The sequence below is a fragment of the Balaenoptera borealis genome (assembly GCF_965194805.1).
Source record: "Balaenoptera borealis genome assembly, chromosome: 9".
In the NCBI taxonomy this organism is placed as follows: Eukaryota; Metazoa; Chordata; class Mammalia; order Artiodactyla; family Balaenopteridae; genus Balaenoptera; species Balaenoptera borealis.
The window spans coordinates 35,346,542-35,374,107 of NC_138873.1; the positions used below are offsets into that span (position 1 = coordinate 35,346,542).

General features: G+C 35.6%; 1 protein-coding gene and 1 long non-coding RNA gene across 3 annotated transcripts in view; one reads left to right on the forward strand and one right to left on the reverse strand.

Annotated features, from left to right (window-relative positions):
• The window catches only part of RSPO3 (R-spondin 3), a 99,789-nt gene that overhangs the window by 16,784 nt on the left and 55,439 nt on the right, over positions 1-27,566 (reverse strand). The window contains exon 5 of one of the 2 annotated variants that reach the window (XM_082406272.1): positions 7,439-8,682. The exons of the other annotated variant lie outside the window; for it this stretch is intronic. Coding sequence (XP_082262398.1) covers positions 8,489-8,682 — 194 coding nt within the window. The 3' untranslated portion in view covers positions 7,439-8,488. Of the gene's footprint in view, positions 1-7,438; positions 8,683-27,566 lie in introns of those variants that run through there. 2 annotated transcript variants of the gene reach the window in all.
• LOC309635306 overlaps positions 12,456-27,566 on the forward strand; it is a 31,156-nt gene continuing 16,045 nt past the window's right edge. Inside the window, exon 1 of the long non-coding RNA XR_014248750.1 lies at positions 12,456-27,233. This is a non-coding gene — a long non-coding RNA (uncharacterized lncRNA). The remainder of the gene's footprint in view (positions 27,234-27,566) is intronic.

The following is a 27,566-nucleotide window of genomic DNA, read 5'->3' on the forward strand; positions in this document are numbered from 1 at the left end:
GAAAGAAACACAAGGCAGAAGGGGTGACTGGGACTTTGAGCATTTGCTTACAAATCTGGCTCCTGTCCAGGTTGAAACTGGAATAGCTGGAGATTTTCCCAAGGCACCCAGGATGGAGAGCAGTTCCTCGCGTTTGGATAGCATCACTGGTGCTTCTCAAACCAGGCTTAGGACCAGGGAGGTGTGGAGGAGGGTGGGCAGTAGGTGGTTATGACTGCAGTCGGGCTGGATCAAGGTTGTGGAGGCTTCCTGTGCTGAACGATGCTGTCATTCCTTTCCTTCATGTGTTACAAAGTAAAACAATATTAAACTGTAAAACAGGGGTGAGAAATTTCAACAAAGTTCTCATTTTTCTCATTGTGACTACTTCACTGCCACTTCGGTAATATTGAATAACATTTTTCCTTCAAAAATTGTTTTGTAATATAAAACAGCAATTTTTTTTCAAAGATTGCTTTTCTTTACCTCTGCTTTGCGAATCCCTTAGACTTTCTATTGGGAAATCTAGCACTGAGTTTGCGGGAGTACAGGTTGGAGGCCGTGCACAGAAGAAGCTGGGAATATGGTATCCAATGAAGGCTGGGGAAGCACTGAGGACAGTTATGGATTAGGGCTGGTGGGGTGTCTTTAGAACCATAATGCAGCACTTCGTAGTAAAACTGAAGTTTCATCTTGCAAATTAGAATGTACAGGGGATTCCACTTTTAATTATTTTCTTCTACTTTAGCATTATTTTTCTTTCCAAGCTTTAAGAAGTGATTTGGGAATGAATTTGTCTTCTCAATTCACTTTTAACTTAATATTTGAGTTTTGTATAGTGTTTTAAGTGACACTAGGAAAAGCAAGGCAATATGCTACTTTTCTCTGAGGGTCCAAAATAATCTTACACCTACCTACTTCTCCATTTGAAATGCTACTCAAAGCTGTATTTTATTTTTTTCAATCTTTTGAAGCACTGCTTGGATAGTGCGTAGTTTTGCTAGCTAGTTCGGTAGTTCAGTCTTATTTTCATAGATAAAGACTTTTCCTTCAAACTGGTAATTAAATCACTTTCTTTGCAAAGTTAGACTTCTGTATTTTCAAATTTTCTTTTTTTTTTTTGTATCAAAACATAAAGTTATATAACTACAAAAGCAATAATATGTTTTCTTATTGCTTTTACAGGCTGGAAAACATTAATATTTACTATAGATGCCAGGGATTGTAGAGCAATTAATACAAAATAATACAAGGCTTTAACCTCTACCTGGAGACCTGACAGAAAAGTTTAAGAGAATATGTAACCTGTACACATGGAAATACTAAATCGAATTGGGTAGCTTTAATGGCCCCTCAAAGCACTGTTGCTAATTAGCAATACAATAAGAATGGTGGAATCTATCATTTGATTATTTATTCATTTAAATGATACCTAATTAGTGGATGGTGCTATGGTCTGAATGTGTCCCCCTCCAAATTCACATCTTGAAATCCTAATGCCTGTTGTAATGGTATTAGGAGATAGGGTTATTAGGTCATGTGGGTGGAGCCCTCATGATTGGGATCAGTGCCCTTGTAAAAGAGGCTCCAGAGAGATCTCTAACTTGTTCCACCATGTGAGGACCCAACAAGAAGTTTCCATCTATTAACCAGAAAGCGGGCCCTCACTAAACACGAAATCTGTCAGTGCCTTCATCTTGAACTTCTAGCCTCCAGAACTGTTATCTGTAAGCTGCTATTTTGTTACAGCAGTCCAAATGGACTAAGACAGACAGGAAATACATCTACTGACTAGTTTTATATTACTCTCCCATAGTGACTATATTAAACCTGAAACAATTGATGCTTTTCTACAGTAATTTTTCTTTAAACTTATTAATTTTTAATTATTCTTTGTTAATTTAGTCTTAATTTATTTATTATCTAATTGACTGGTTGTTAAGGGGAGGGCGGGGTGGAAAGGGTAGAGGCAAGGAAATTGATACTGGCCCTGAATTTCAAGTTGCTTTGGCCTGCAGGAATGGCTGTGACCAAACAATCTATTTTGATGATTGTGGAAAGAATAATTTTCATAATAAATTTGAAAAATCTGGAGACCTGGAGCAGCACATTCTAATGATCTCTTCCTTTCTATAAATTGTAGCATTTTGCATTTGATTGGATCATATGGATACAAATTAAGCTCTATTCTCTTGACCCTTCCTTTCACATGTTGCATATTAAGCTATGCTTTAAATATTCCACAGTCAACAAGCAGAAATATTGGTTTACAACAATAATTCATTTTCCCCCCTCCCACCCTAAAAACTTCAACATTTCAAAGGAGACTAAGATGGCAATCAAGAAAGCTAGGACTCATTTGCATGAAAATGACCGACTTTCCTAAACTGACTCTGCTTGTCTATGACTTTTTGGATTCATAAATTATTCTCACTGCTGGTTTGGATAAACTACAATCTATTTTCCTGTAGTATTTGGTGTGTTCCTAAAATGAGTCATAACCGTTTCTTAATGGTTATGGGAAAAAGATCAGTAGGGGCAAGCTTAGTGATAAATAGGATCTGCTTCTAAATAGTTACCACATGAGGAAAATCCCTTGGATGTTAAATACCAAGTGTTCTTATTTTTGTTTTTCTGTGTTCTTTGTTTTGATTTTATTAAACTACTTCTTTAAGAAGTGTAAAATAATGTCTTTCCTTAGTTTTATATTGAGTAGAGGAACTTACTAAATTATTTCTCCTCCAACTTATTCTGAGATTAATTTTTTAAATCAAGTCATTAAATCATCACTGCTTAATGATTTAAAAATCATTTTTTCCTTCTCAAGGTAGCCAACCAAAAAAACATAACCAAGCAAAGTACAGGACCAAAGCAAGGAAAGAGGCTACTGGCTAGGATGATTGGTATTGCCATCATGGAGACCCCAGTACCCATGCCCCAAGGCTAGGAATGTGGCTTTTTTTGTTTGTTTGTTTAACATTCTGGGGGAGAGGGGTGAGGCAGTACATGGTTGTCACTGAGTAGCTAAGGGTCCCCATTCTTTTGGGATCATAAGTTTTCTTTTATTTTCTTTCTTTCAAACCTTGAGACTGTCATGGCCAGACGGTCGACTGATCTGTTAAAGAACTTTCTACCTCTTGGGAGGTTGGGACTCGCCAAGAGCGTGCGTGGTTGGTCCGGGGACAGAGAGCACACATGGTAGCATCAACTGACTCAAAAATGTCTCTGGTATAAAATCAAGATTTAGTGGTAGCTTATGTTATTGTATTTGGCTACCACAAAATTTACAAAGTGAATTGGTGTCTCCTGCCCCACCTTTGATGTAGCTCCACTGACAGCAGCTACAGAAAAATAAGCCAGAAGGAAAAACTGCATGCTGAATTCTCAAATATGGGGTCAACTCAGGAATTTGTGCTTTTATTAATCCCTTCCTGGGAGTGATATGGATAATTTCCTCTAAGAATAAACTCTCCAGTGGGATCAACAGTGTGAGGAATGGAGAAAGAAAAGGCAATGTGTTGCTTTAGTTAGTGACTAGCTAGCAACAATAGTGGTGTATATATTTATTGTGCTTTATAATTTCAAAGCATTTATAAATGTACTGTATTATTTCAGATTTTATTATAAAAGTAGGTGCCTCTGTAACATTTTTAATGGGTTGTTGAGTTGGTTGAAAAAAACTCTCTCGCTTAAAATCTATTCGTAATGGAAATTTGATAGGGATAACTAAAATAGTAACTGGTATTAATAGTATAAAAGCTAGCATACCAGTTAAACCTCAATTAGCCAGAAATCTTTTGTAATTAAAGTTATTATTCACCTTTCCTTAAAAACTTTTCTAATATGTATTTACTAATTTTCTATTTTTATAAGTAAAACTTAATCTTTAGTAGATGATTCAATATCTTGGATTGTCTCAACATCATTTTGAACAGTACTTTTCATTGCGTCAATGCAGATATAAAAGTGTAAGATATTTTCTCAAACTGTTTATATATCAGATTATTTTATGGTCATGCAATTCTGTCTTCTGAAATTATCATGTTGCCAATTTTCCAGCTAATGGAATATTCTTATTAGTTGAGGTTCTCTTACAACTGTATTTTAAGGACTATGAATAAAGTTGTGTTTACTGTTTTTTTGCCTCCCCCTTTCCTTTCCTCCATCCATTTCTTCTTTCTTTCCTTCATTTTTTAAAACCTGTTTATATGATGGACATGCTACATTTGAGAGACAGGATGGGCAAGAAAAGGTGTGTGACAATTAAAATATTGATACTGAATGTCTGATGTAGCTGGGAGAAAGTGAGGCATTATCTGAATAAGTTGTTTTGGCAATTCCAATAGTGAAAAAGACCTGTTTATGTTTCTTCCTGTATTATTTTAACTCTGCACAAGGACTCAGGGAAAAGATGATAGAGCTGGCCAATATTCTGCTTACAATGAAAGAGAACTGAATTGTGAGTCATTCCGCAGTCATGAAGAGCTATAGCAATCCAGGACTTTCCCAAGGAGCCACACTTGCTGTTCCCTTTTTGTCTGAATGTTGGTCTTTTACTGATGGAACATAATTATCACTTCTCCTTTTCCCATCAACTCTCCTACTAGCTAGCCTACAGGCCCTCTGACAGACACACACACTCTCACACTCACACTCACACATGTAGTCACATTTGAGTTCAGATTCAGAGTTGAGTCTTACCCTGGGTTAAGGCCTCTGTGATTTGACTTCTCAGCCTCTTCTTTATGAGGTACTAGTTCAGGTCACAAGAAAATACTCTCATAATGTGTTCATGGACATTTTTGGAGCTAAGAATAAATAGGATTTTAAGAGCTATGAGGTACGGGAAGGAGCAGGGGCAGAGCTGGAGTGACTTCCAGGCTTACTGGTTGCTGGTTCTGTGACTTTGGGTGCTTCGCTGGGCCTCAGTTTCCTCACATTAAAAACAAAGATATCAGTAACCTGTTCAGAGGGCTTTAGGGATAATTACATGATGTAACTTAGTCAAAGGGTAAGTGGCTAGCACAAAGGAGGTACAATTTTTAGGTTTTGTTTCTTTTTCTAATAACTCTAGAAGTAGGAATATAATAAAAAATGTTAATACTACTAAGTTAGTGAGATGAAATGTCACTATTTGCAACAGGAAAAGTCTCAGTTGATCCAGCCACCAGCTTTATGTAATCTTACTCTTTCAGTGGAGGGTGAATTTATACTGGCTTCCAGACCAACTCCGTGTTACAAGAAGTAACAAATCAGCCTTAGAAAGAGGCCTTGTCCCCGACTAATTTGCCCAGAAATAGTTTCAGTCTGACTGAGATAGAGTCTAGTCAGTTCTTCTATTAAAATATATTTATGAGAAAGACATAGTATCTTTATGTCCATTTATAAAAAATGCATACTTTAAAGAATAGGTGATTTCTTAATTTTAAGAAGATCCAAGACAAAACTGGTATTTACATTTTGGTTCCTATTATTCATTTCATTTCCATGATTCTCACATATATACTTATTCCTTGAAATTATTACATGTGTGAACCTATATGGATAATATCATATATTAATCAAGATAAAATTGATTTATGTGTGTGGCTTGTGGAATTATTTTTATTGATATTTATTTATATATAGAATAATTATTATATTGAGTAGTGAACCTTTTAATTCTCATCTAAGTGTCTATACATTCCCACTTTTTGGAAAAGCAGGGTTGGGGAACCCAAAGGACACTGTCACTAATGAAGAGTTATTAGGGATATCACCCTGAACTAACAGAAAGGTCACATGCTTCCCTGCCAATGATGATCTCTAGTCTACCTCTTTCATGCTGCACATAAGTAATGGGGACCCAGAGCAGTTAAGTAACTTGGCAGTGGTTAACACCTTTGACTGGATAGAAGAGAGACCTCCTCTCTATTATAATCTGGAGACTAGAACAGGAGTGTAGATCAGACATAGATTTCCGTTGCTGCACTCCCTCGATTTTCTTTGTATCAAGAATTTACCAGCCATCTGTTACCATTAACAGTTTACCAGATCTTAGAGACAGAATCAGAGCAGAAAGTTAATGCCTTCTGTGACTAGTGCAGGAATTTTACCAGAAGTTAAACAGGAGATTTTGCTCAAAGTTGAGTAGGCTGCTAGTTTGAAGACGATAATGATTCCATGTGCCTAAAGATCTATTACGTGTGGATTGAGAATTGCAGTTAAAATTGATGTTATCTTTGTCCTCACTTATATTTCCCCAACGTGTGACCATTAATGCTAGTTTTCATTTCTTTTTCCTTTGTAATATTTCTACTTGTAATTACATGCTGCATCAAGGATTTAGATTATCTGCCATTGTCTGGGGGACCACAGGGTAAAAGTCTTGAGTCAAAACACCTGGGAAGACATGATAGTCATTTGCCACGATTGTTGTGTCCTGGTTTATTTAAGCTTTTTCCCAGGACTGCATATGCAGGCATAGACCTTCCCAGTAATTGCTTGTTGAAAGAATGAAGACAATGATAAACATAGAAAATACACAAAAATAATTTGGCCACGTATGCTTGACTATAAAAGATTGAGGACAAAGATGGTGATAGAGACCACCCCTAAGTTCTAGAAGATGGGAATATACTTCCACCTAATATAGCTCAGTAGGAAAAGATTTGTTTCTCCTTAGTGACATAAATTATACGTGAAGATAGAATTGTTTTTATACATTGGGAATATATCTAGTTAGCTGAAACACATCTCATGTGGACAAGAAAAGAAAACACCAGAGTAAGAAACAGGAACACATCATTCAAAAATTTTATATCTTGGAAGAGGAAAAGAGAATTAAGCCAAATAGTCCATATGAACAGTACAGTTGGTGGAGAAAGAATGACCAGAAATAAGCAGCCAGAAGCCAGATTCATTGCCAGCTCTTCAGAAAGCAGTGATCTTTAGAGGGTTAGGAAGCCTGGTGGACAGGCTAGTTGTGTGCCCTTCCACGACAACAGGAAGGTTATGGTGGGTCATGAGATTCTGTGGCACATGCCTCCTTTTGCCCTGGGCTGGCTGTGTCCTCTTTGAAATACTGGTGAGGCCTCCAGCTAGGGTGACTTCAATCCCCAGAAGAGATCCACAGACTTAGAAAATATGGAGAAGAAAAGGCCAAATGTTCAAGATGCAGGAGGAGCCGACACACAAGAAAAGACGCTAACTTTGAAGCAATGAAGGGGGAGTAGTGAAATCATTTAGGGAGGCCCCTGCACCTATAACTAGAATTTTTTGATCAAAATAAGAAAAAAATTGAATAAATATCTTCCAATACCTTGTAAGTAAATCTCCAATGGCTCAGATAAAAGTGGATTCCAAAAGCAAACACTGAGAAATGTAATATGTTCTGAATTACATAGGATACAGAATCCTCCTCCCTAATTCAGGAGTCTCTAAGAGTACCAATTTTCTAATAAAACAAAATGAACAAAGCTTTAAAAACTATCAACAAATATATTTATTGTGGTGGCTTTCCCCCCATTAGATACACTTTGTTAGGAAGTAGTATCCCTTTTAGTTCCAGGTGGACCATTAAGCAGGTAATAAGATTGTTCCCCACCCCCACCCCCCCTCCGTTGAGAGAGAAAGAAAACACATGACTTTGCAAACATGTTATATTTTCCTTGCTCTAGTTTTCGTTTTCTATGAAATCAGAATTTTCTTCTAATAAGTATGATTTGTTTTTGGAAGTAACTTACAGGTACATGTTTACAGACTTACATAACCCAAGGGGTAGCAGAGGCTGAACCACACGATGCTGACATAGACTGGAGACCTGTTCCAGGTAATCACAACCCTTCACGATTTTGGAAAGCCCAAAAGTCATCTCCAACTCTATGGTTTCTTCCACATTTTGCCAATCCCATACAGTATATTTAATTCTGTAAATATGTGCACTCTCATGCTTCTTGCAGAAGGACAAATGAGGGCAAGAGAATCAAGCTTAAAACAGTTGTTTCTGTGGTGATAATTTCTATGATTCCAAATGCCAGGCCCTAATATCTGAGCACTCTCTAGATTTCCTGCACAAAACAACACTGTCCTTTGAAAGATGTTTCTCTCCTCTGATCTCCTGTTTCTTTTGAAGGGATACCACATCTTTGAATTTGCAGAACTATCGTTTGCTTCTTTAAACAATAGCTCGAAAAAATACTTTTATAGGGAAAAGATGTTGCTTCTCCAGATGTCATCATTATGTTGTTACATCTTATAGCCTATTGACGATTATGTACAAAATTTCTTGTCTCTTAAAAATGCACAGAAGCACGTAAGATAACCATTCAAAAACATCCCTTCTTTGAACTTTCAGCTCTTTGTTGTTAACTATGCTGGTCTGAAGAATATAGCAACTATCTGGAATGTTGTTTAGACTGAGCAGTAACTGACACGTTGTCCATTTGTGGTCCTAATGGCTAGAGCACCTGTCCTGGGCATCTGGTGGAGATAGCAGCATCACGAGTTTACAACAATCTCATGGGACTCTCTAGTGTACAGTGCTGACTGATACCGATTTCTGTTGTTTATCTTGGACCTTTCGCTTCTTCTGCTGCTGTTTGTTTTTGTTTTCTCGTTGCTCTGGAGTTTCTCTGCTGGGCTCCAGACCTTTGTTATCAGGTATTGCATCCTTACTTTCTTCTTTATTAAGTTTTTTTCTTTTTCTCTCCCTTCCTTTTTTTCCTGAAATGAAAGCATACACCTTTAAAAAAAAACATTCAATCATGTTCTATTTGGTTATTATAAGTTTTTAAAAACTAGTTGAATTTCTCTTAGGTTGCATACCATGCCCACAGATACCAAATATCTACTATTTAAATCATTCATTCAACTAGTCTTTATTAAGGCTGTGCTATATTTCAAGAAATGTAAACATGAAACACATACAACATATAATGAAGCAATTAATATATGATAGTTCTGAATTCCAGAGGGTTCTATTGCTGTAAGTTTGATATGAATATTATTTTACATGATAGCTATTTATGGATATTTAATAGAAATTTTTGAATAGATTTCTTGCCATCTAAGAAATTTATTAATGTCTATACGTTATCTGGCTCCTACATAAGGCACTATTTTTTTTTCAAAATTGTCCAAGTAGCAGTTACATACTTGCAATATGCTGATATATCTGTATGCCATCTACTAGAACAGAATTAATTTGCATAACAAATATGCAAATAAAGGTTCATGAGGAATACCAGGATAATTATATTTTAATGCAAGTATTTATATGTTGAAAGTAATTTCCATCACAAATTCTCTACATGCAGGGGTAGCTGTGTCTATAACTTATCGATAACCCTATGGTATTAGCTACGAGGGCAGGGACTTTGTGTCTCTATCAACCAAATGAGTAGATATTTATTGGAATATACTGGATTCCATGGAGGACCTTGACCTTGAACTGGGTTTGAAGCACAGATTTATTCAGATTCACACTCTGAGGCATTTTAAAAAGTGGAATCAACACGACTTTAAAGGTTTTGATGCAGGAAAGCATATTGCAAGAAAGATTGGAGCCAGGGTGAAGAAATGGATTTTATTCTATTGGCCTTGGGGAACTGTTAACAGTTTTAGGAGAGAGTAATTTGATCCAAATGCGTGAGTCTGGCACCAAATTAGATGAATCGTTTTTTTAAATTTCAAATTAGTGAATTAACTAGATATTTTATTATTATGTTAACATTTTACATATACAACCTACAGTGTAAAATAATTTCAAGGGCATGGTTTTAGTAACCTCCATTCATACACATATCCCAGTGAAAAATTACTGATTCAAATCAATATAGTAAATGAAAACTAGGAACAAACTACTCCTTGGTGTGGGAGAAATTCTGATTGGGTGTATCCCTACACACTGAGCCATGTAAAATCTGAAATTAGTTTTGGTCTACAAAAAGTCACTTTGGACAAAAGTATTTTGGAGAAATTACTTGCATGACAGAACCAAAATATTTTCACATCCTGAAATAGGCTGCAAATATTGAATTCAGTGGTTTGGCTTTCCTTTTCTTGAGCTCTGGTTATGGAATTCTAGGAACCAACATTAATACTGCATTCGTAAACTCGGCCAACACAGTCTCCTCGGATTTTATGCCACAGCTAGCTTTGCCTGAGACTGTATTTACAAAACCTTCCAGTTACTTTATGAAAACTTGCCTTGTTGGGCTCAACATAACACACCTCCAAATTTTGGACTCTAAAAGGACAGTTAACAAAAATGAGAACTCAGACCACGTAAAATAAATATCAGTCAAATTATTTTGGATATGTAGAGATGAGCAAAAAATATTAGAGTTGACTGTATGTCTAGGGTTGACTAGTTGTATATTGATTCACCAATTCCATTTTTCTTTTCACTTAAAAGAATATTGCTGGATTGATAAGATTTCTAAAGAAGAAATTCAGGGTGTTTTTTTTTTTTTATGCTGGCTTTACACATTTGAAGAGCTGACATAAACTTAGTAACTAAATAGAGAAAACTGAAGAGTTAATTTACTTTCTTGAATATGTACCATAATTTAATTTTCACAAATCTGCATGAACTGAAAGAGAGCAATGCTGGTTTTTATGGTATATGCTTGATTTTCTGAAGGACATGGCTGCAAAGGTTAGATTACATAATATTTCCATTCTGAAGAGCATTTTGGAGGTGTTCAAGTTCAGCTCTAAAAATATTGTCAGTGAAAATCATTCCAAAGTTCCATAAAAACTACTGACCCCAAACAAAATGTTATTTTTATGGAAATCATCCAAAAGTTCAGTGTTTAACATTGTTCTCTTGATGATGGTCCAACATCTTACAGCTGTGATCCCAACCATAAAGTTTTGGATATGTAAAAAATATATTGCTTCTTTCTTGGTCAGAGATTGATTTATATATTTTCTAGCTACATGTGACAACGTACTCAAACTTATAGTGCATTTCTGCTTATTAGCAAACTGATATGATTATTTCTTAATATGGGCAGAAACATTCTTGGAAGTAGCTTGAAACCCAGTATCATAGTTTTATTATCCAAGGAATAACTATTTAGTCTGGGCGGTGAGTGAAAGGGGAGGTTCTACTAAAGTAACAGGAAACTAGCACATTGTACATTGTTGTTGCCCAACAGAGGGCTATTGCACAATAGAAAAATGGGATTATTACTTTTTACAGGCCATGTGTTAGTGGTTGGAAATGCTAACTACCCTTTTGCGTAAGTAATATATTTTCCTCTTGTCCAAGAAATAGAAATGCAGAAGAGTGACTCTAGTCCATTAAAAAATCACATGCAATTTGGGAAATTTGGTAAGGTTTTCATTAAAGAGGATTTCTCTTTCTATTCTGGTGACTTTTCATTAATGTGGTCAATAGTTATTTTTATACTTTTTTGGGTAATTATGCAAACTAAGCATTCCAGTTATCACAATCTTACATATATATGTTTGTGTTTTGCCATTCATTGATTATGTGTGTGCACGCACACACGCGCACCAGAATTGTGTTGTAGAGTGTTCCAATGATTAAAAGAATGTTCATCTTCCCTCGATGTTCCACCCTCATGGGCGGACTTTGCATAGAAACCATCAAAAAGAAATTGCTATTAGCAATCAAGTACAATCTGAGCCTTTGCATAGAACTGTAATGTTTAAGAACACTGTCTTAAGATGTAGAGAACAAACATATGGACACCAAGGGGGGAAAGCGGGGGGCAGGGGTGGTGGTGGTGGGATGAATTGGGAGATTGGGATTGACATATATACACTAATATGTATCAAATAGATAACTAATAAGAACCTGCTGTATAAGAAAAAATAAAGTTAAATTAAAAAAAAAAGAACACTGTCATTAGAGTCAAAAAAAACATGGTATTCAAATTCTAGGTCTGTCACCAGTTATTTGTGTGACTTTTGGCAAGTTGTTGATATCTCTCGGGATTAATTGCCTGATATTTAAAATGTGGATAATCATTACTACTTGCTAAACTTTTTAAGGATTGCGTGAGATGCTTGTAAAGCACTTAGCACAGTGCACGGCACACATTAACCATGGGAGAAATGAAAGCAAATGTTATTAACTCATTACACAAACACAAATTAAACCTCTATCCCATGCCAAAGACTGGGCTAAAACCTGGGGATACAAGTGAGATATAGAGAGAGACACAATAAATATAGTCACACACTAATGCAAAAATAGAAGCATGCACAAGATCTACAGGTTGCAGAGCAAGAAAAGCATTGAACTCTGCCAATGGAGATTGAAAAAGACTCCCCAGATGGGGTGATGTTTGAGCTGAGCTTTAAAGAATTAGTGAGAGTTTGCCAGACTGAAGAGGGAAAAAGGGCACGGTAGGCAGAGAAAAATATGTCAATGGCATGAAGGCATGCAAGGACATGGTGAATCTGGGGAACTGAAGTAGACTTCCTTGGTTTGATCAGAGTTTATATATAGTATATTACCCAGAGAAGCTGGAACAATAGACAGGACTTGATTGCCATTTTGGGAGTTTGTCCTGAGGACCAGTGGTACTGAAAACTGGAGAAGGGCGAGTATCAGAATCTGAGAGCAAAGCAGAGTTTGGGTGTTTCTGTGACCAGTTTAACATGTGACCTTATTTTCTATTTCAGAAATACTTCTATAAGTAATAAGAACCCATGAAGTGAGTACTGGTGATGACTGGTGTTTATTTTTGAGTCTTAACTTTTAAAAGAGTAGCTAAAGTCTATGTGAAGACCATATAGCCGCGTATTATTTAAGATTTTGTTGCAAGTCAGTGTCACATAATTGAGTAGGTGATTGACATTTTTGAGATTCTGAAGTTATTTTCTATTAATACAATAGTATATAGCCATTTATGTAAACACCTCCTAGGGCCTTCTGCAGACCAGGTTTCCAAGCGCAGATGACTCTGAAAAATACAGATTCCTAGTGCCACTCCTGGAGATTACGATTCGGTAGTTTTCATGATGGGCCCAGGAACCTACAGTTAAAAACATGTTCACCCCCAGTTTATTCTTATGCGCAGCTTCATTTAAGAACCATAGCTGTAGATCAACAGAAGATCCAATTTCCTTAAACATATACTCTCAAAAAGTTTATTTCATATCACATGGCTTATCATTTCTTTTCTTATATTTTTTCCCATGGATGTCAAATATGTTTTTTGACTTACTGTAGCTACTAATTTTTAAGTCAAGTTTTCTGATTAGGTACATTTGGAATAGACACCTAGATACAAAACAAAAATTAGTTGCAGATAGTCTTTTTAAAATATATCAAGGAAATATGAACTGAAAAGAATAAACATATTAAAAAGAACAAAGAGAGAAGGAAATGATCCTGAATTATATCTCCTAAATTACATATAACATATTTTAAGTTCCAAGTAAAAATAAAAACCACAGAAAATGCTCAATCACCCTTTTAAATATAATGCGGTTATAAATAAAAGAGTTGTTCTCCTTAGAATCACAAATATAATTTATTTATTGAGAATTATTCAAATTATGAATATCAGTTCACAGTTTTCCAGATGTTTAGAAATATCTGTGTCCAAGTCTTTATAAAAACTGCTTCTTGGTGAATTTCTTGCAAGATACCACTAAGGGGAGCTATTGAGCTTAAGTAGCTCCACTTCCAAGCCTTTCAAAAAGCTGAGAATGTATCCTACACTTTGAGGACTAAATATCACTGAATCTATGATTCAAACTAATTAAATAAATATCCCATCAAAAGTACAAAAGTTATTGCTAGGTATTTTCTCTTTATTGGGTGTGGAAGGAAATTCAACTGGAAAGCCAAGGCTTTATACCTTCAAAAGAACATAAGTGGTGTGAAAATGGGGTTAATCTGATGATTTTGGGATCTAGAGTTGGACCTGAAATTTATGTATAGAGGATGAAAATTCCAACTTTTTTTCCTTTTTGTTAAGAGATCACTGAAGAAATTTCCCAAAGGAGGGGAAATTGCTACAGTATAACTTCTTCAGCAAATATGATTTATCGTGTAAATACATAATTTAAGGGTCTTTGAACTGTGGGCACAGGACAGGACAGCTTGACCCAGTGGTGAAGAACAGAGCTGAAAGTCAGCAAGGCCAAATTCCTTCTCAGCTATATTATTACCAAATAGAACTGACTTGAGAAATTCATTAAAACCTTTTGTTTTGTTTTGTTTTGTTTTTGTTTTCATAAAATAGAAACACTTATTTCTTTGCTATTATTTTAACTCAGGAATTTATTTCAAATACAGTGAAAATATGAAAGAATGGTAGATTAAAAAAAAAAATAGGCAGACAATTTCTCCAAATGGAGATTTAAGCTACCTGATTTATCTACTCTGTACAGTTGATCCTTAAACAACACAGGTTTGAACTGTGAAGATCCACTTATACATGGATATTTTTCAACAGTAATATTACAGTACTATAGCTTCTGGTTGGTTAAATCCCCAGATGCAGAGGAACCATGGACATGGAGGGCGACAATAAATTATACTTGGATTAACCCTCTGAAGTTGTTTAAGGGTCAACCGTAGTTTAATACACGAATTAGTTCAATTGTATTTCCATTTCACTTCCAAGATGCTTCTGAGTAACTATTCACAGAAAAATAATCTGATGTATCATTACATGCTCTGCTAAGTGCTGTAATTTGGGAAGTTACCTTGAGCCCATTTTTGCAAAGATATTAAGATTGAAGTAACATTTTGCCACCAATTGAAAATGGTTAATGTAAGAGACGTTAATCTATTTGAGTCATTCTTTTGGGGATTCTGAAACAAGTCTGTCCTGAGTGAAAGGCACTGAGTGTAAATTTTTGGACGTGAAAGAAGATCAACCCAAACTTCTTGCCATGGCGCCCAGGGTGCTTGTCCTGTGACCTGGCCCCTGCTTATGTAGTCAGCAACCTTGAAGCCCTCATCCTTCTCTTCCTAGTCACCTCCGCACTTCACCTGCCACAGCCCACAGCATTTACAGATCCCATATGTTTGATTCATTTCCCTAGAATGCATTCTCTAGTATCCCTTGCTCTAACTCAGACTTAAGTACTCACGTATCACCCCTTCAGGGAAATCTTCCTCACCCTTCTAACTTTTTCTTAGGCTGGATTATTTATGTTTCTCCTCTCTTTTCTCCTTAAACTCCCAATTAGTTAATCCTGTTGCAATAATCAAGGAGAAGATGACTTGGGCTGTCTCTTTTTAAAAATAGTAAGAGCAATGACAGATAACTAAAAATTAATGAACACTTCCATGTGCCAGGCATACTTCTAAGAGCAAGCACTGTGTCTGTAAGCTCTATTATAACCTCCATGGGAAGATGAGGAAAACGAGGGCTCTTAACCACCGTGCTCCTCTGCCTCCGCAATTGTGTCTCAGTAGAGCACAATGTGACACGACATCCTTGTATTCTTGTTTTATTTCACACTTAAACTACTGAATACAAAAAAACAAAAAAGAAAAGACAGTGTGCGGGTGTGGACTAACATGGGAAAACATAGAGGTTTTGTAAAAATTAGAACATACTTACTTGACCTCTTGAAACTTCAGTTTCCTGAGCTGCCAGCTGCTTCTCAGAACCTAAGAGCACTTTGCAGTAGATGTTTTGTGTCTTCACCATCCAGTTACCTCATGCTCTACCCTCTTCTGTTTTATTGCTACAAGTCTGTTCAGTTTTCATTATTTCCACTCGTCTCCCAATCATGTAGAGGTAGGATATTGTATACATATATATATCTTATCATTCATATCTAACTTAGAAACTTTATTTGACTTTTAAAACTACCACTATTACATTTTTGAAATTCTAATAAAATTATCAGAGATTTTTATATTTTGTTACATTTAATATCAGGAAATGAGAAAGAAAAACTGTATGAATTTAAATTTCACAATCCCACTGAGGCTTGAAGGCAGTCTCATTATAAATAATTTCATTTTATGGCAGATATCATAAACACCAATAATAACAACTTTTCAGAATCTGTATTTCCATAATATGCTTCAGCGTAATGAACTTGCTTTTGCCAAATCAAATACTTTCCTTATGAATTGATTGTTGCCGATAGGCCTTTACAGATTTTTTTCCCCTGTGTTGCTTAAATAGTTTCATTACTCACTGAAGATTCAGGATCTGAAATTTTGACTTCTTGGCTCCACGTCCTAATAGAACTTTCCATGTGCCTTTCCCCCAAACGTAACTCCAGTCCATCTTCATGCTTCTGCTGCCCAGAATGCTACCTGGACATCTTGCGCTCAGAAGGGACATTACCTAGAGTGCCAAGGGAACTGTGAAAGATACTGGCTACTGCATACTATGATGCCTTCCTGTTGTAAGTCGTCAGTATTAAAGGAACAGTTAAAAGTGCAAGGAGAAAAAAGAAACCCAAAATGTTTTACTGTTTGCAATATTTATAATTTACTCATTATAAAAGTAAAGGGTATCCTGTATTTTATTTTATAATATTTAAAAAATGTAACAGTGCATTACAATTTACATTACATAACTATTTTAAGCTTAGTATTCTTTTATGTGGGCTAATTTCTCTTGAATCAACTACCTTTTATTTGAAAGTTCATTTGAAATTAGTAAGTTCAGTGTTGTTTTTTTTTTCAGTGCAAAATTTCTTAACTTGACTTTGAAATTCTACCCAGCATATTAGGTTAGATTACAAAATTCTTGGAAACTAAATCACATACAATTTACATGTTGAAAATTTCCTGATCTAAGCATGTTTGCATAGTGTGTTTTGAAGTAGATCTTGGGTCTTATACAATTTCATCTATTGGATAAGCAAGTAAACTTATTCTGATTTTCATTTGCTGTCAAAGAATGTGTTGGTAAATTTCACCTATTAAATCAGTCAAATTTTGTTCATTACTTTTGCCATGAAATTCATGACTAGCTTGTGAAATGACTATTACTGCTCTCTTTACAACGAATGACTTTGCATATGATATTTTTATTGTTTCACATACTGTTTATGAATTTATGAGGATATGTGTATATTGCTTATCTTCAGAAATTTAGACAGTGATATGGCCGGCACCGCTATTTCAAAAACCGTTGAAACCTGCCTAGTAGCATTGTCGAGTGTCCTCCCAAAATTTTCAGTAGAGACCAGTCTTCTCGAAGTATTAATGAGTATCTCGGAAATTAATTGATGTGTTTATCTTTGTAGTAACACTCATTCTCTACCTTGTCTCCCTCCTCACTGCCCACCCTCAACTCAGGTTGACTGCTGCTATAGGCTACCATCTTATATATCAAGGTAGAGAATATGTATGAGTCTATGGAATGTTTACGTCAAAATTTTTTTCATATCATCCTTTAAAAAATCTATTGCAGCAATTTAAATATAAAAAAAACCACCCAGTTTTTTTCTAGGAACAGCCTCTTTGAAAATTCCTATCATATGCATATTGCCAGACTCAAAGTATGTAAGATAGTTTATTATGGATAGGACTTCCTACAAAATTATTTTAAAAGCAGAATACACAATTGTCAGACCATCTTTTGAGTGATTCCTTTAAGAAATATGGACAATGATTTCTTTAATACTTCATTATAATTAATGTTTAAAAAACATTTCATATTTTTGTGATAAATTATTTTTCCTAATTTTGTGTCAATTAAATTTTTTTTTTCTTTTGGCCGAGCTGCGCGGCATGTGGGATCTTAGTTCCCTGACCAGGGATCGAACCTGGGCTCCCTGCACTGGAAGTGCAGAGTCTTAACTACTGGACCACCAGGGAAGTCCTCAATTTAAATTTTAAATGTAACAACTTTATTTAATATATCACTAGTCAACAATAAGTTGAAAGTACTGCCTGAAGTGTAGACTGCTTTGAAAATCTGAGTCTTAAAATGTTTTTCTTGGTGAATTTTTCTTGGTGAATTTTCATTTTCTTGCTCTAAATCTTTCTGAGTTGACAACCATCCTACCTCAGCCCCACTAACACATGCTAAAGTAACACAATAAAGAATGCCTAAATTTGTTGACTTACCCAATACATTTACCTTAGAGAACCAAAAACCTCAGTTATATCAATATTTGATTCTGAAAATAAACAATTGATATTTTAAAACTGTTTTTCATCCTCACATATTCCTCTCATGAGAGAACACAATGGCAGTGCGTTTTCATGTAGAGCTTAGTCAAAATAACACTGGTATTTGAATTTTCCCATTTTTCTTCAGTTAGGTGTGTAGGTTCACAGTTCAGTCTTTCATACTTGAATACAGGTTCTGGAATCTGTTTATGGTAAATATCCACCAAACGCTTTTTTTTTTTTTTTTAAAGAGAATCACTAAGCCAAGAGAACTGTCTTCATCTTTCATGAAATATAGCTTTCCAATTAACAGGAAAGTCCTTCATTTCAAAAGTCTGAACAGAATGCTACTTGAAAATTCATTCCAGCTGGTTAAATTGAAGAACTGAAAGAATTCCAAAGAAAGAATATTCTCTTGGCATTTATCATTTGACTTTCATTTGGATAAATTTCCATTTGCTCCAAGAACTTGTCTCAGAATTTTGTTCTTCTGAGACAAAAAAAAGAAGTGTTGATAGGCATGTTTGACTGTGCTGTACTTCCTCCCTTACCCAAATTGTGTACTCGGTTGTATTGACAGGAGGAGATGGCCTCATACTTGCTGACACATTGGCAGTGATTGATTATACAAGAAATGTTGATATTATTCTAGTCACTTTTATCATTTTATGCACTAGTTGACTGTGCTGTCTAATTCTCATTCTACCACATCCCACTCTTTCTTTCCTTTGAAGCTTTTTACTGCTTGATGGAGGAAAAATGTAACTCTAATCTGGAATTACATCACAGGGGGAAAAACAACTACCAAGTGTTTTATCTAGTGTGTGCTACTCCATATTTTTAGTAAAGATGTCACACTCTTTTATAGTTATAATTTAGTATTTTCAGCAACTTATTGATTACTTATGTAAAGCTAATTTTTTTTATGCAACTTCAGTACATTCGCAGATGTTTTCACTATTAATACTAGTTTCAGTAATACTAGTTTTAGTATTTTCTTTCTTTTTTTGTTACAGGTTCTATCTCAAACTATTGACTTCTTAACTAGCTTAGAAAACATAGCGTACCCCATAGAGCCTCTACTATATTAAAATTTGCAAGAAATAGATTTTCTTCATTAATGTAAATAAGATAATAAGGGGTGTATTTCACCTGTAGCAGATAACACAAGCTGTTTTAAGTACTTTTTTTCCTCACTCTGTTCGTGTGAATATCTGTTCTTAATTAGAAATACTTTTCACATGCATTTCCATAAGCAACAAGGTAGCTCCTTGTAATTATTTCATCAGCAGTGGTTACATATACTTGAATGGAATACAAATGATGTAATTTCTTTAAAAGTTTTTGGCAGTTGAGCGTTCACTAATCTAGAAATATCGACCCTATAATTGAGATTAGTAATATTTTACCATATCTCATTTTACAGTTTTTCACTGTGCTTCCTTTTTCATTGTATTGATGCACGTTAGGGTGGGGGAGGAGTTGGGAGAGTAGACACATGTGCAACAAATGTGTGTGTATGTTTGTGTCTATATATAAATATATATGCACATATTTATTTATAGGTCCCTTCCCACCACAGATGGAGAAGTTCTGTTTTTCTGGTGGATTTAAAAATATTAATTCAAAGACAGAAAGTCTGTTTTCCAATTTAATTTTCAGTAAGTTTGAAAGGAGATTTAGCCAATTACAAGAGTTCTTCAGAAACCCGAACCTTTAAAATTAAGAGACTCTGCTAGGTTATGTGATTTTTACCTTTTTCTTATAAAACATATTTTCCATATGTTAAATTAAATTTAACTTAAATTAAGTTGCACCCTTTCTTTTTTTCTTTGCAAACTTTCAAAATGTTGTGGTAAAAATAGAATGTGGTGCTCTAATAAGCATCTGATTAATGCAGAAGAGTTTAAAGAATTATGTTCATTCTTCGGATACTCAAACTTTTACATGTGGACTTCCCCTCCTAACATTGACGTTATCATGAGAAGTCCAATTTCCCTCTTCTTTCTTTGCTACTAATTAGTTCATTTCCTTCCATTGTTTTGATTGGGTCCCTAAGTGTATATTTTATGTATTATCTACATATATTATCTACTGAATTTTGATCTATATTTCCAGGCCCTTTTGTAATATGTCATGATGATATTGAATTATGCTTCTACTTTTTGTAAAATAGGAAGAACAATGTAGTAATAACTGTAAATATGATGGACTTATTTTTGTAGAAACTCAACCTTAATTTTGTTTCCCTATAAAAATATTTAGAAAGAAAATACAATTCACAGGATGGGTTATTTCAGGTGGGGTGGATAACGTTGGGGCTTCCAGCAGTGGGTTCCTGATTCATTTGCATAATTCTGTGCACAGAGAACCTGGAGGCATAGGAGACCTCCATACCTGGTACACAGGTAAGCATTGCTACCATTGCTCCAAAGAATGTGGCAGCTTTGCCTTTCTCTTTGGCATGAGCCTGTACACGGTAGTGACTCAATAAATATTGGTTGAAAAAATTAAATGAAAAGATGAATAATGCTCTTTTTTCTTGATTTAATGCTTGTCATTCTATTTGAGGGAGAGATGGGGAAGGACGGACATAGAGAGAGATGCTTTTGGTGTTATTATCACATATGCAAGCATGCTGTGATTACCCAGTATTCTGAACAACTTGTCTTAATGAATGACATTTATTATTATGGAGTCCTCTGCCAGTTAGCCATTTCCATACAGTATTGGTTTCAAGTGACTACAATCCACTCCAGAGAGCTACATCATGGTTGCAGGGAAATAATTTTAACTTGTTATGCTCTAGAAGATCATCTTTGGGACCAAACCAATGATGAATAACTAGAGTATCCCTAAGGCTGTTTCAGGTAGAGAACTTAGAAGTCTAGGTTGCAGCAGAGAGGTTACAGAGGATCCTCCTCTCTTCTATTGTGAGAAGGAACTTAAATTCTAGAACAGTTTTAGGGATTTGAAGGCTCTAAGGTTTCCCTGAGGCTGGGAATGTGGACAAACTCTCAGCCCAAAACTGGGAAAGAGTGGCCTAAGAAAATTTTTCTGAGACTGGAGAATAAGAGGTGGTCAGGGAGAGGGACAGAGTGGGGAAATGGAGGAGGAGAGGAAGGGACTTGGATGATGAAAAGTTGAAAGATGACAAAATAGCTTTTTTCTTCCTTAAATTATCGTCTATAGCAGGCACAAATGATGCTTTATTTGGTGGACTAGGGAATGTTGTCTTCTTTTAAAATAATGAAATTTGACCCTGGCTCATCTTGGCCCAATCTTAGGGCTTTTGAAGTGGTACTGCACAGTCTCAGAAGCTTGATTTCCCCTTGGGTTTTGACTGACTGTGGCTTTTGTTGTAATCCATTGAATTTTGCATTCGGTGGAATTCCACTAAAGTGAAGGGCCCTTGGGTAATATGATGAAACTGTCAATTTAAGAGGGTATAGCAAGGGCAGCAAATGGCACGTGTAATGCAATTAACGAGAGAAAGTCTAGGAAAGACTTAAGCAAATGAGCTGAAAATGAAAGAAACTGTAATAGTTTCTGAAGGAATGAAATCTGTCTTACACCATCTCCACAAAAATGAATCCTTATTGTTTAATTGAGTAGTTAAGAATCAAATAAGATGCTTTTGGAAATAAAAAGGCCAAATGAAATAGAAAAAAAATGTTTTAAAGGAATAAATAGTTTTTAATATCCCATGTTTTGGTTTTTTACCTTCTGAGCAAAGTGCACAATCTTCCTGTGTCCCTGAAGACCATATGAAGGTAGAAAGGGGAATATATGTCCAACGATTGATATAAACCCTTCCCTTATCTCCAGGGAACTTTTAGGAAAAAGGGTAGTAGTCAGGAGGTGATTAAAAATGCTGAGGAGTAAAAATATTTAAGGATGGCAGGAGTAAGATTGGCAGATTTATGTCTCTGCTGTGCTGGGGGTTGAGGGGATGGGAAGAAGAATCCTTTCTTCTCTATTACACATTAGCCACCCTTAATCAAGTACATTTTTGGGCCCTGTAAACTCTATTGGTACTTTTTAGCTGCACAGGCCTTGAGGAGTGAAGCACAAAAGGCTGTCTCCTGGGCAACCTTCCCTGAGTATGAACAGGTCTAGGTGTGGGGGATGAATCTGTCCTAACAGAAAACAATACCCATGATTTCTAAAAATCAGCAAATATTTCAGACATCACTGAATGCCCTAATAGATGATTTTTGCTACTGCTCACAACACATAATAAGCAGTTGTATTCTTTATGTATGTTAATATATTTAACATTTTTGATTCATACATGGATTAATATATTAGCATATTTTGCTGTACTAGTTGTTAAATGTTTTGAAAATCGCTCCTTGCCTATATACATCCTTTAAGATACATTTCAAAGGCTACTTTCTCCATGAAGCCTTCCCAGTTATTCTCCAGCAGGTGAGTAGGGATGCAGTAAAGTATAGCTTCTATGACCTTGGACTTTGAAGTTAGAAAGATCTGAGTCTGATTCTCTGCCAAACCATTTAGTCATTTTCTATCCTTGGGGGATGTTGCTTAAACTCTCAAGACCTCGTTGAAAAAAATATGTGCTTAAAAATATGTGTGGCATTCAATTAAATGTCAAACATCTGAAATGGGTATCAGAAAACGTGTATTTTAGACTTGGCTATATTACTTAGCAGCAATGTGACCTTAAGTGAAGTGCTTTCTGTGATTCAGTTGACTCATTTATAAACATGAACAGATAATTCCTATTCTTCTCACTACTTGGGATAGGTGTGAGAAACAAATGATATATAACTACTTAGAAAATTGAAAAAATAATAAAATTATAACCCCTAAAATAATGATGATGATGATGGTGGTGGTGGTCTCTATGAAAATACAAAACAGTTGAGTAAATCAAGTCACCTTTGAAAACCGAAGAGCCCTAATTTGACTAAAATAAAACCTCAGGGGCACTTAATTTTTTAAGACTTTTGGTGGAAGTACTTAACCCACTCAAGTCCATCTGCTTCAGTAAAATTTTAAAAATCTTACTCCTTATGTATCGCTCAAACATGTTATTGTCTCTTCATTCTCATTTAGCTCAAGCCTCTTACCATCTCCAGAGTGTAATGCTGCAAAACTAGGGACACTGCATTTTTTTGCTTCCAGATGTTTTCCACTTTGCTGTCAGGTTACCCCTTTATAGCACGGAGGGCTGCTCTGCTGTTCCTGTTGGTCTCTTGTTTTTTTTAATCTCCCCAGTGCCTGTATTTCCAAAGTTGGGAATACATGACTTAGAAGGCCCTTCAGAATCTGACTCCAGTCTATTTTATAGAGTGTTATTTTTTACCCTAATTTGCCTTTGCTTCAGCTACACCACATGTCTCACGATTATCTGATCACATCACATTCTTTCCTGCTTTCGTGCCTTAGATGCTCGTCCTTAATGGAAAGCTTCTTTAGCTGGAAAAATTCTATGTGCTTTTCAAGAGCCAATAACACTTTACCTCCTCTGTTTCCTGAACACTGTACCCATCTGTCTATTTTGCCATTATTTGTTTACAACTAACTCTCACATGAAGTTGTGAACTCTCAAGTGAGTCTCATACAGATTTGTGTATCTTCCTTGTCATTTTCACTTCTTGCATCTAGCATGGTTCCTGGCATACAGTAGTTACTCAACACATAAAGTCACAAGAAAGGATGAATAGGCAGAGTGTTCAATGCCAGAATCACGCAGAGCTAGACAAGCGGTGATACCACAAGGCTTAAACAGCAAAAGAGTTTAACGACAATTCTATTCATAAAAACAGATTTTCTAGTAGGACATCAAGTTATTTATCAGACTTAGTTTGCCTTTGCCACAATTATATTGCTTTGTCAGTTTCTTTATGTTCTTTTTAGTAAAGGAAGCTTTGCTTTTGGTGATGATGTGATCCAGTAAATAAAACTGTTCTATATGAGGCGTGGCATCATTACGTCACCCCAGCTGGAAGCAGTGAGGACACAAGGCTTACTCATGGTTCCATCACATCCAGCTTCCAATTTTCTAAGCTTCAGTTTGTCCACTGATTAATATGCACAACACATGCATGATGAGTTAGGGATGATGGATTTAGTCATATTTTCTACAGTCTGTTTATGAGAAGGATTAACTTTCCTTTTTAAATCAGTGAGAGATAGTCAGAGGGGACACACAGGCAGAGTAATGAAAGAACTGGGCAGACTTAGCTGAATCTGTCAACAATTTCTTATGGAGGAAATCATCACCGTAAGTGTTCACTTCATAAAAAGGAGCAATGCTAGTTGATGTTTGGTCCTTGGCTTGGTAATCATTTACCCAGGGTCCATTCAGAGAGCATTATGTAAATTGGGAGCCCTTCAAATTTCTAAGAAGCATGATCTACTTTGCTGGAACAGCCGTGTGGCAGGCAGAATAATAGCCTCCCAAAGATGTCCATGTCCTAATGCTGGAACCTATGAATATGCTACTTTACATGGAAGATGGGAATTAAGGTTGCAGATGGAATTAAAGTTGCTAATCAGCTGACTTTGAGATGGATAGAATATCTGGGATTATCTAGGTAAGCCCAGTCTAATTTCATGAGTCCTTAAAAGAACTTAAAAGGAAGAAGAGGCAGAAGAGAGGGCCAGAGAGATGCTATGTGCAAAGGGCTCACCCTGCCATTTGTAGCTTTGAAGAAGGAAGAGGCCATGAGCCAAGGAATGTGGGCAGTCTATGCAGGCTGGAAAAGGCAAGGAAGTGAATTTTCCCCAGTGCTACTAGAAAGAAACACTGCCCTGTGGACACACTGATTTTAACCTAATTAGGCATGTGTTTGTCTTCTGACATATAGAACTGTAAGATGATAAATTTGTGTTGTTTAAGATACTATATTTTTGGTAATTTATAGCAGCAGTAGAAAACTAATATGAGCCCAAACTTTGTAATGGTTTTCTTATATTTCAGTTCATAAATATACGCCAAAAATGGTTTTGAAGACCACTATCCAACTGTTCAAATGCTCTAGGTAACCTGAATGGATCATCTTGGCTCTGAATAGCATCTAACTTGTCTAGACAGACTGTTAGAACATAAGCACCACAGATTTCTTTCTGGCAACTTCATTCCTCGAAATTTGGAGAAATAGAATTTACTGGTGACCAAGCCTGCAAAAAGCAGCTGTGTCAGAAATACTAATTTTTAAAAAAGTCATACCTCTAATATTTATCCAAGTCTTGTGAGAACCGAAAATTTGCTTTTCCTAAAAATGATCTGATTAATTATAAGACAAATTGTGAAACAAGATGGGTCCTTCCCATCTTATTTTTATGTATATGGTGCATACATTTTCAGTGTCAATTTGTGAACAAGGATTCCTATTAAGCAGAAATTCATCTGGAGTGTATCATCTGCAAGATCTGCTTTAAGAGAAATGAAAAAAATGTGAAAACAGGGAGATTCTTTAAGAAGGAAATTATGCCTTCCTCCATGCGCCCACACCAATGTGGTTACAGAACTTTGGGGAATTTATTCCAATGTTTTCTGTACTCATGGTGTTCATTGCTTCAGTTCTTCCTATCAGAACCTCCTGAGGTCAGAAAGTTTTGCCCTTTTCAGAGACTTTTTTCAGCCAGTGAAGGCTTCTGAGCTAACCAGAAATCAAAATGGGATGCTGCATTTTGTCAGAACTGCATGTTTAGTCTGCTTTCTTAGGAATAATCAAGAAAAGTTATATGTGAAAAGACACAGATGTTCCTTTCTCAGTGATATTTTCATACTTTTGAAGTATAATATGAAAAAATCTAGTTGAAATCTAGAACAACATGTATTTTGTATATCCATGTATTTTATTGATTTATATACGCTCACAAAAGATAAATATCTTTTGGAAATGCCTAAGATTATATATATAATATTATTATATTATACATAATATGTAATACAAGGCAATAAATGTTGTATCATGGTGATGTTGACCCTTAGCCCAGCATGTCTTTCTTTGAAAATTCATAGTAAACAGATATTCTACTATTTATTCTGACTTATAATTGAGCATATTTATAGCATGGAGAATATTTTTAATTTATCAGACTTCCAATCATTTTAGGAAAATCTTCGAAGAGGTACCTAAAAACTAAGTTGCCCCAAATTTAATCATATTACTTATCTTTCATTTTTATTATTATGTGAAAAAAGTAGGACTCAAAGCTGCCTTAAGACATGTATTCTGTTATGAGTTTAGTAACTAAAAAGCATGTGTGTATATGTTAGAGAATCTCAAGGAGTTGTTTGTAATATTTAAAGTTGTTGTCCAACCCAAATTCTATAAAATGTTACTACTTGTCAACTCTAATATATAATCTACTGCTTAAAAATCTATACAGTGAAATAGAATTAGTTAACATTTCAATATTTGGATTAAAGATGACTATAGACTCTGTCATAGGATGTAAAGCCCTAGAAGAGCAGCTAAGTAAATACCTTTTAATATTCTATTAATACCAGTTTCATTTCACACTTCATTTCTATTTCAGAAATGAGTCAAAGGACTGTATCCAACAGATTGAGACTAATACTAGTGAAATAAAATTTATTATTCTATTCTATCATTAAAAAACCCAGCAAAACGCCAATAACAAAAACAAAACTTTAAGACCACTATTTGGCTCTCTCTGACTCCCTTCCCTGGACAGCCATTAAATAATTGACTTTTGAGGAAAAACAAGCACATTTGTTAAAAGTTTGGCTTCTTGTGAGTCCTTTCTCCCTTTGTCTTTCATCTCTTTTACTCAAGTTATAAAAAAAGAGAAAGTAGATGCAAATCATTCTAATTTACATTTTTAAAAACTTCTTTTCAGTTCCTGTTTCACCAATTTAGTTTTTCACCTAGCTTTGGTTATTCATCTTTATATTTCCTGACTTACTATGTTCACACCTTATCAAAAATTCTAATAGAATATAGAGTTAAGTTCTTGTGACCAGAACTTATTACTGGCATGGAACATTTGGTGCCAACCTCCAACGAATTCCAGATTACATTTGTATCCACGTCCTCTTTTTGACAGGGCACTATCTTCTGCTGTCTCTGGGCAAATACACAGGTCCTGCCTGCTGGATGGATGGCCAGCTGGGTTTAAGAAGGAGACGGACTCTCATGGTTGACAGCTAACCAGATGAATGTGCCTCTTCTGTACAGCTGAGGTATGGAATTGTCATCAGTGAGTGTTTGGTACAATTTGGTAGCTTGAAAGGCTGGGAATTCACATTTGTGATATTTAAGCAGATTTTAGTCTCATTGGCTTATTCCCAAGAATTGGGTAACATGTTATAGTTTTTGATGATTTGTTGGTTATTTGTTATTCTTCTAAATTCCCAAAGAATGAGCAAAATATCCAGTGGGAACACTGACATGAGCAGCAGACTTAGCAGTCACTTTTGTGAGCCATCAGCCGTGGCACATTACATTAAAAACCCCAAACGCAGGCCAATCTTGGGTCAGAATTCTCCCCAGTTAGAGGAAGACTCTACCATGAA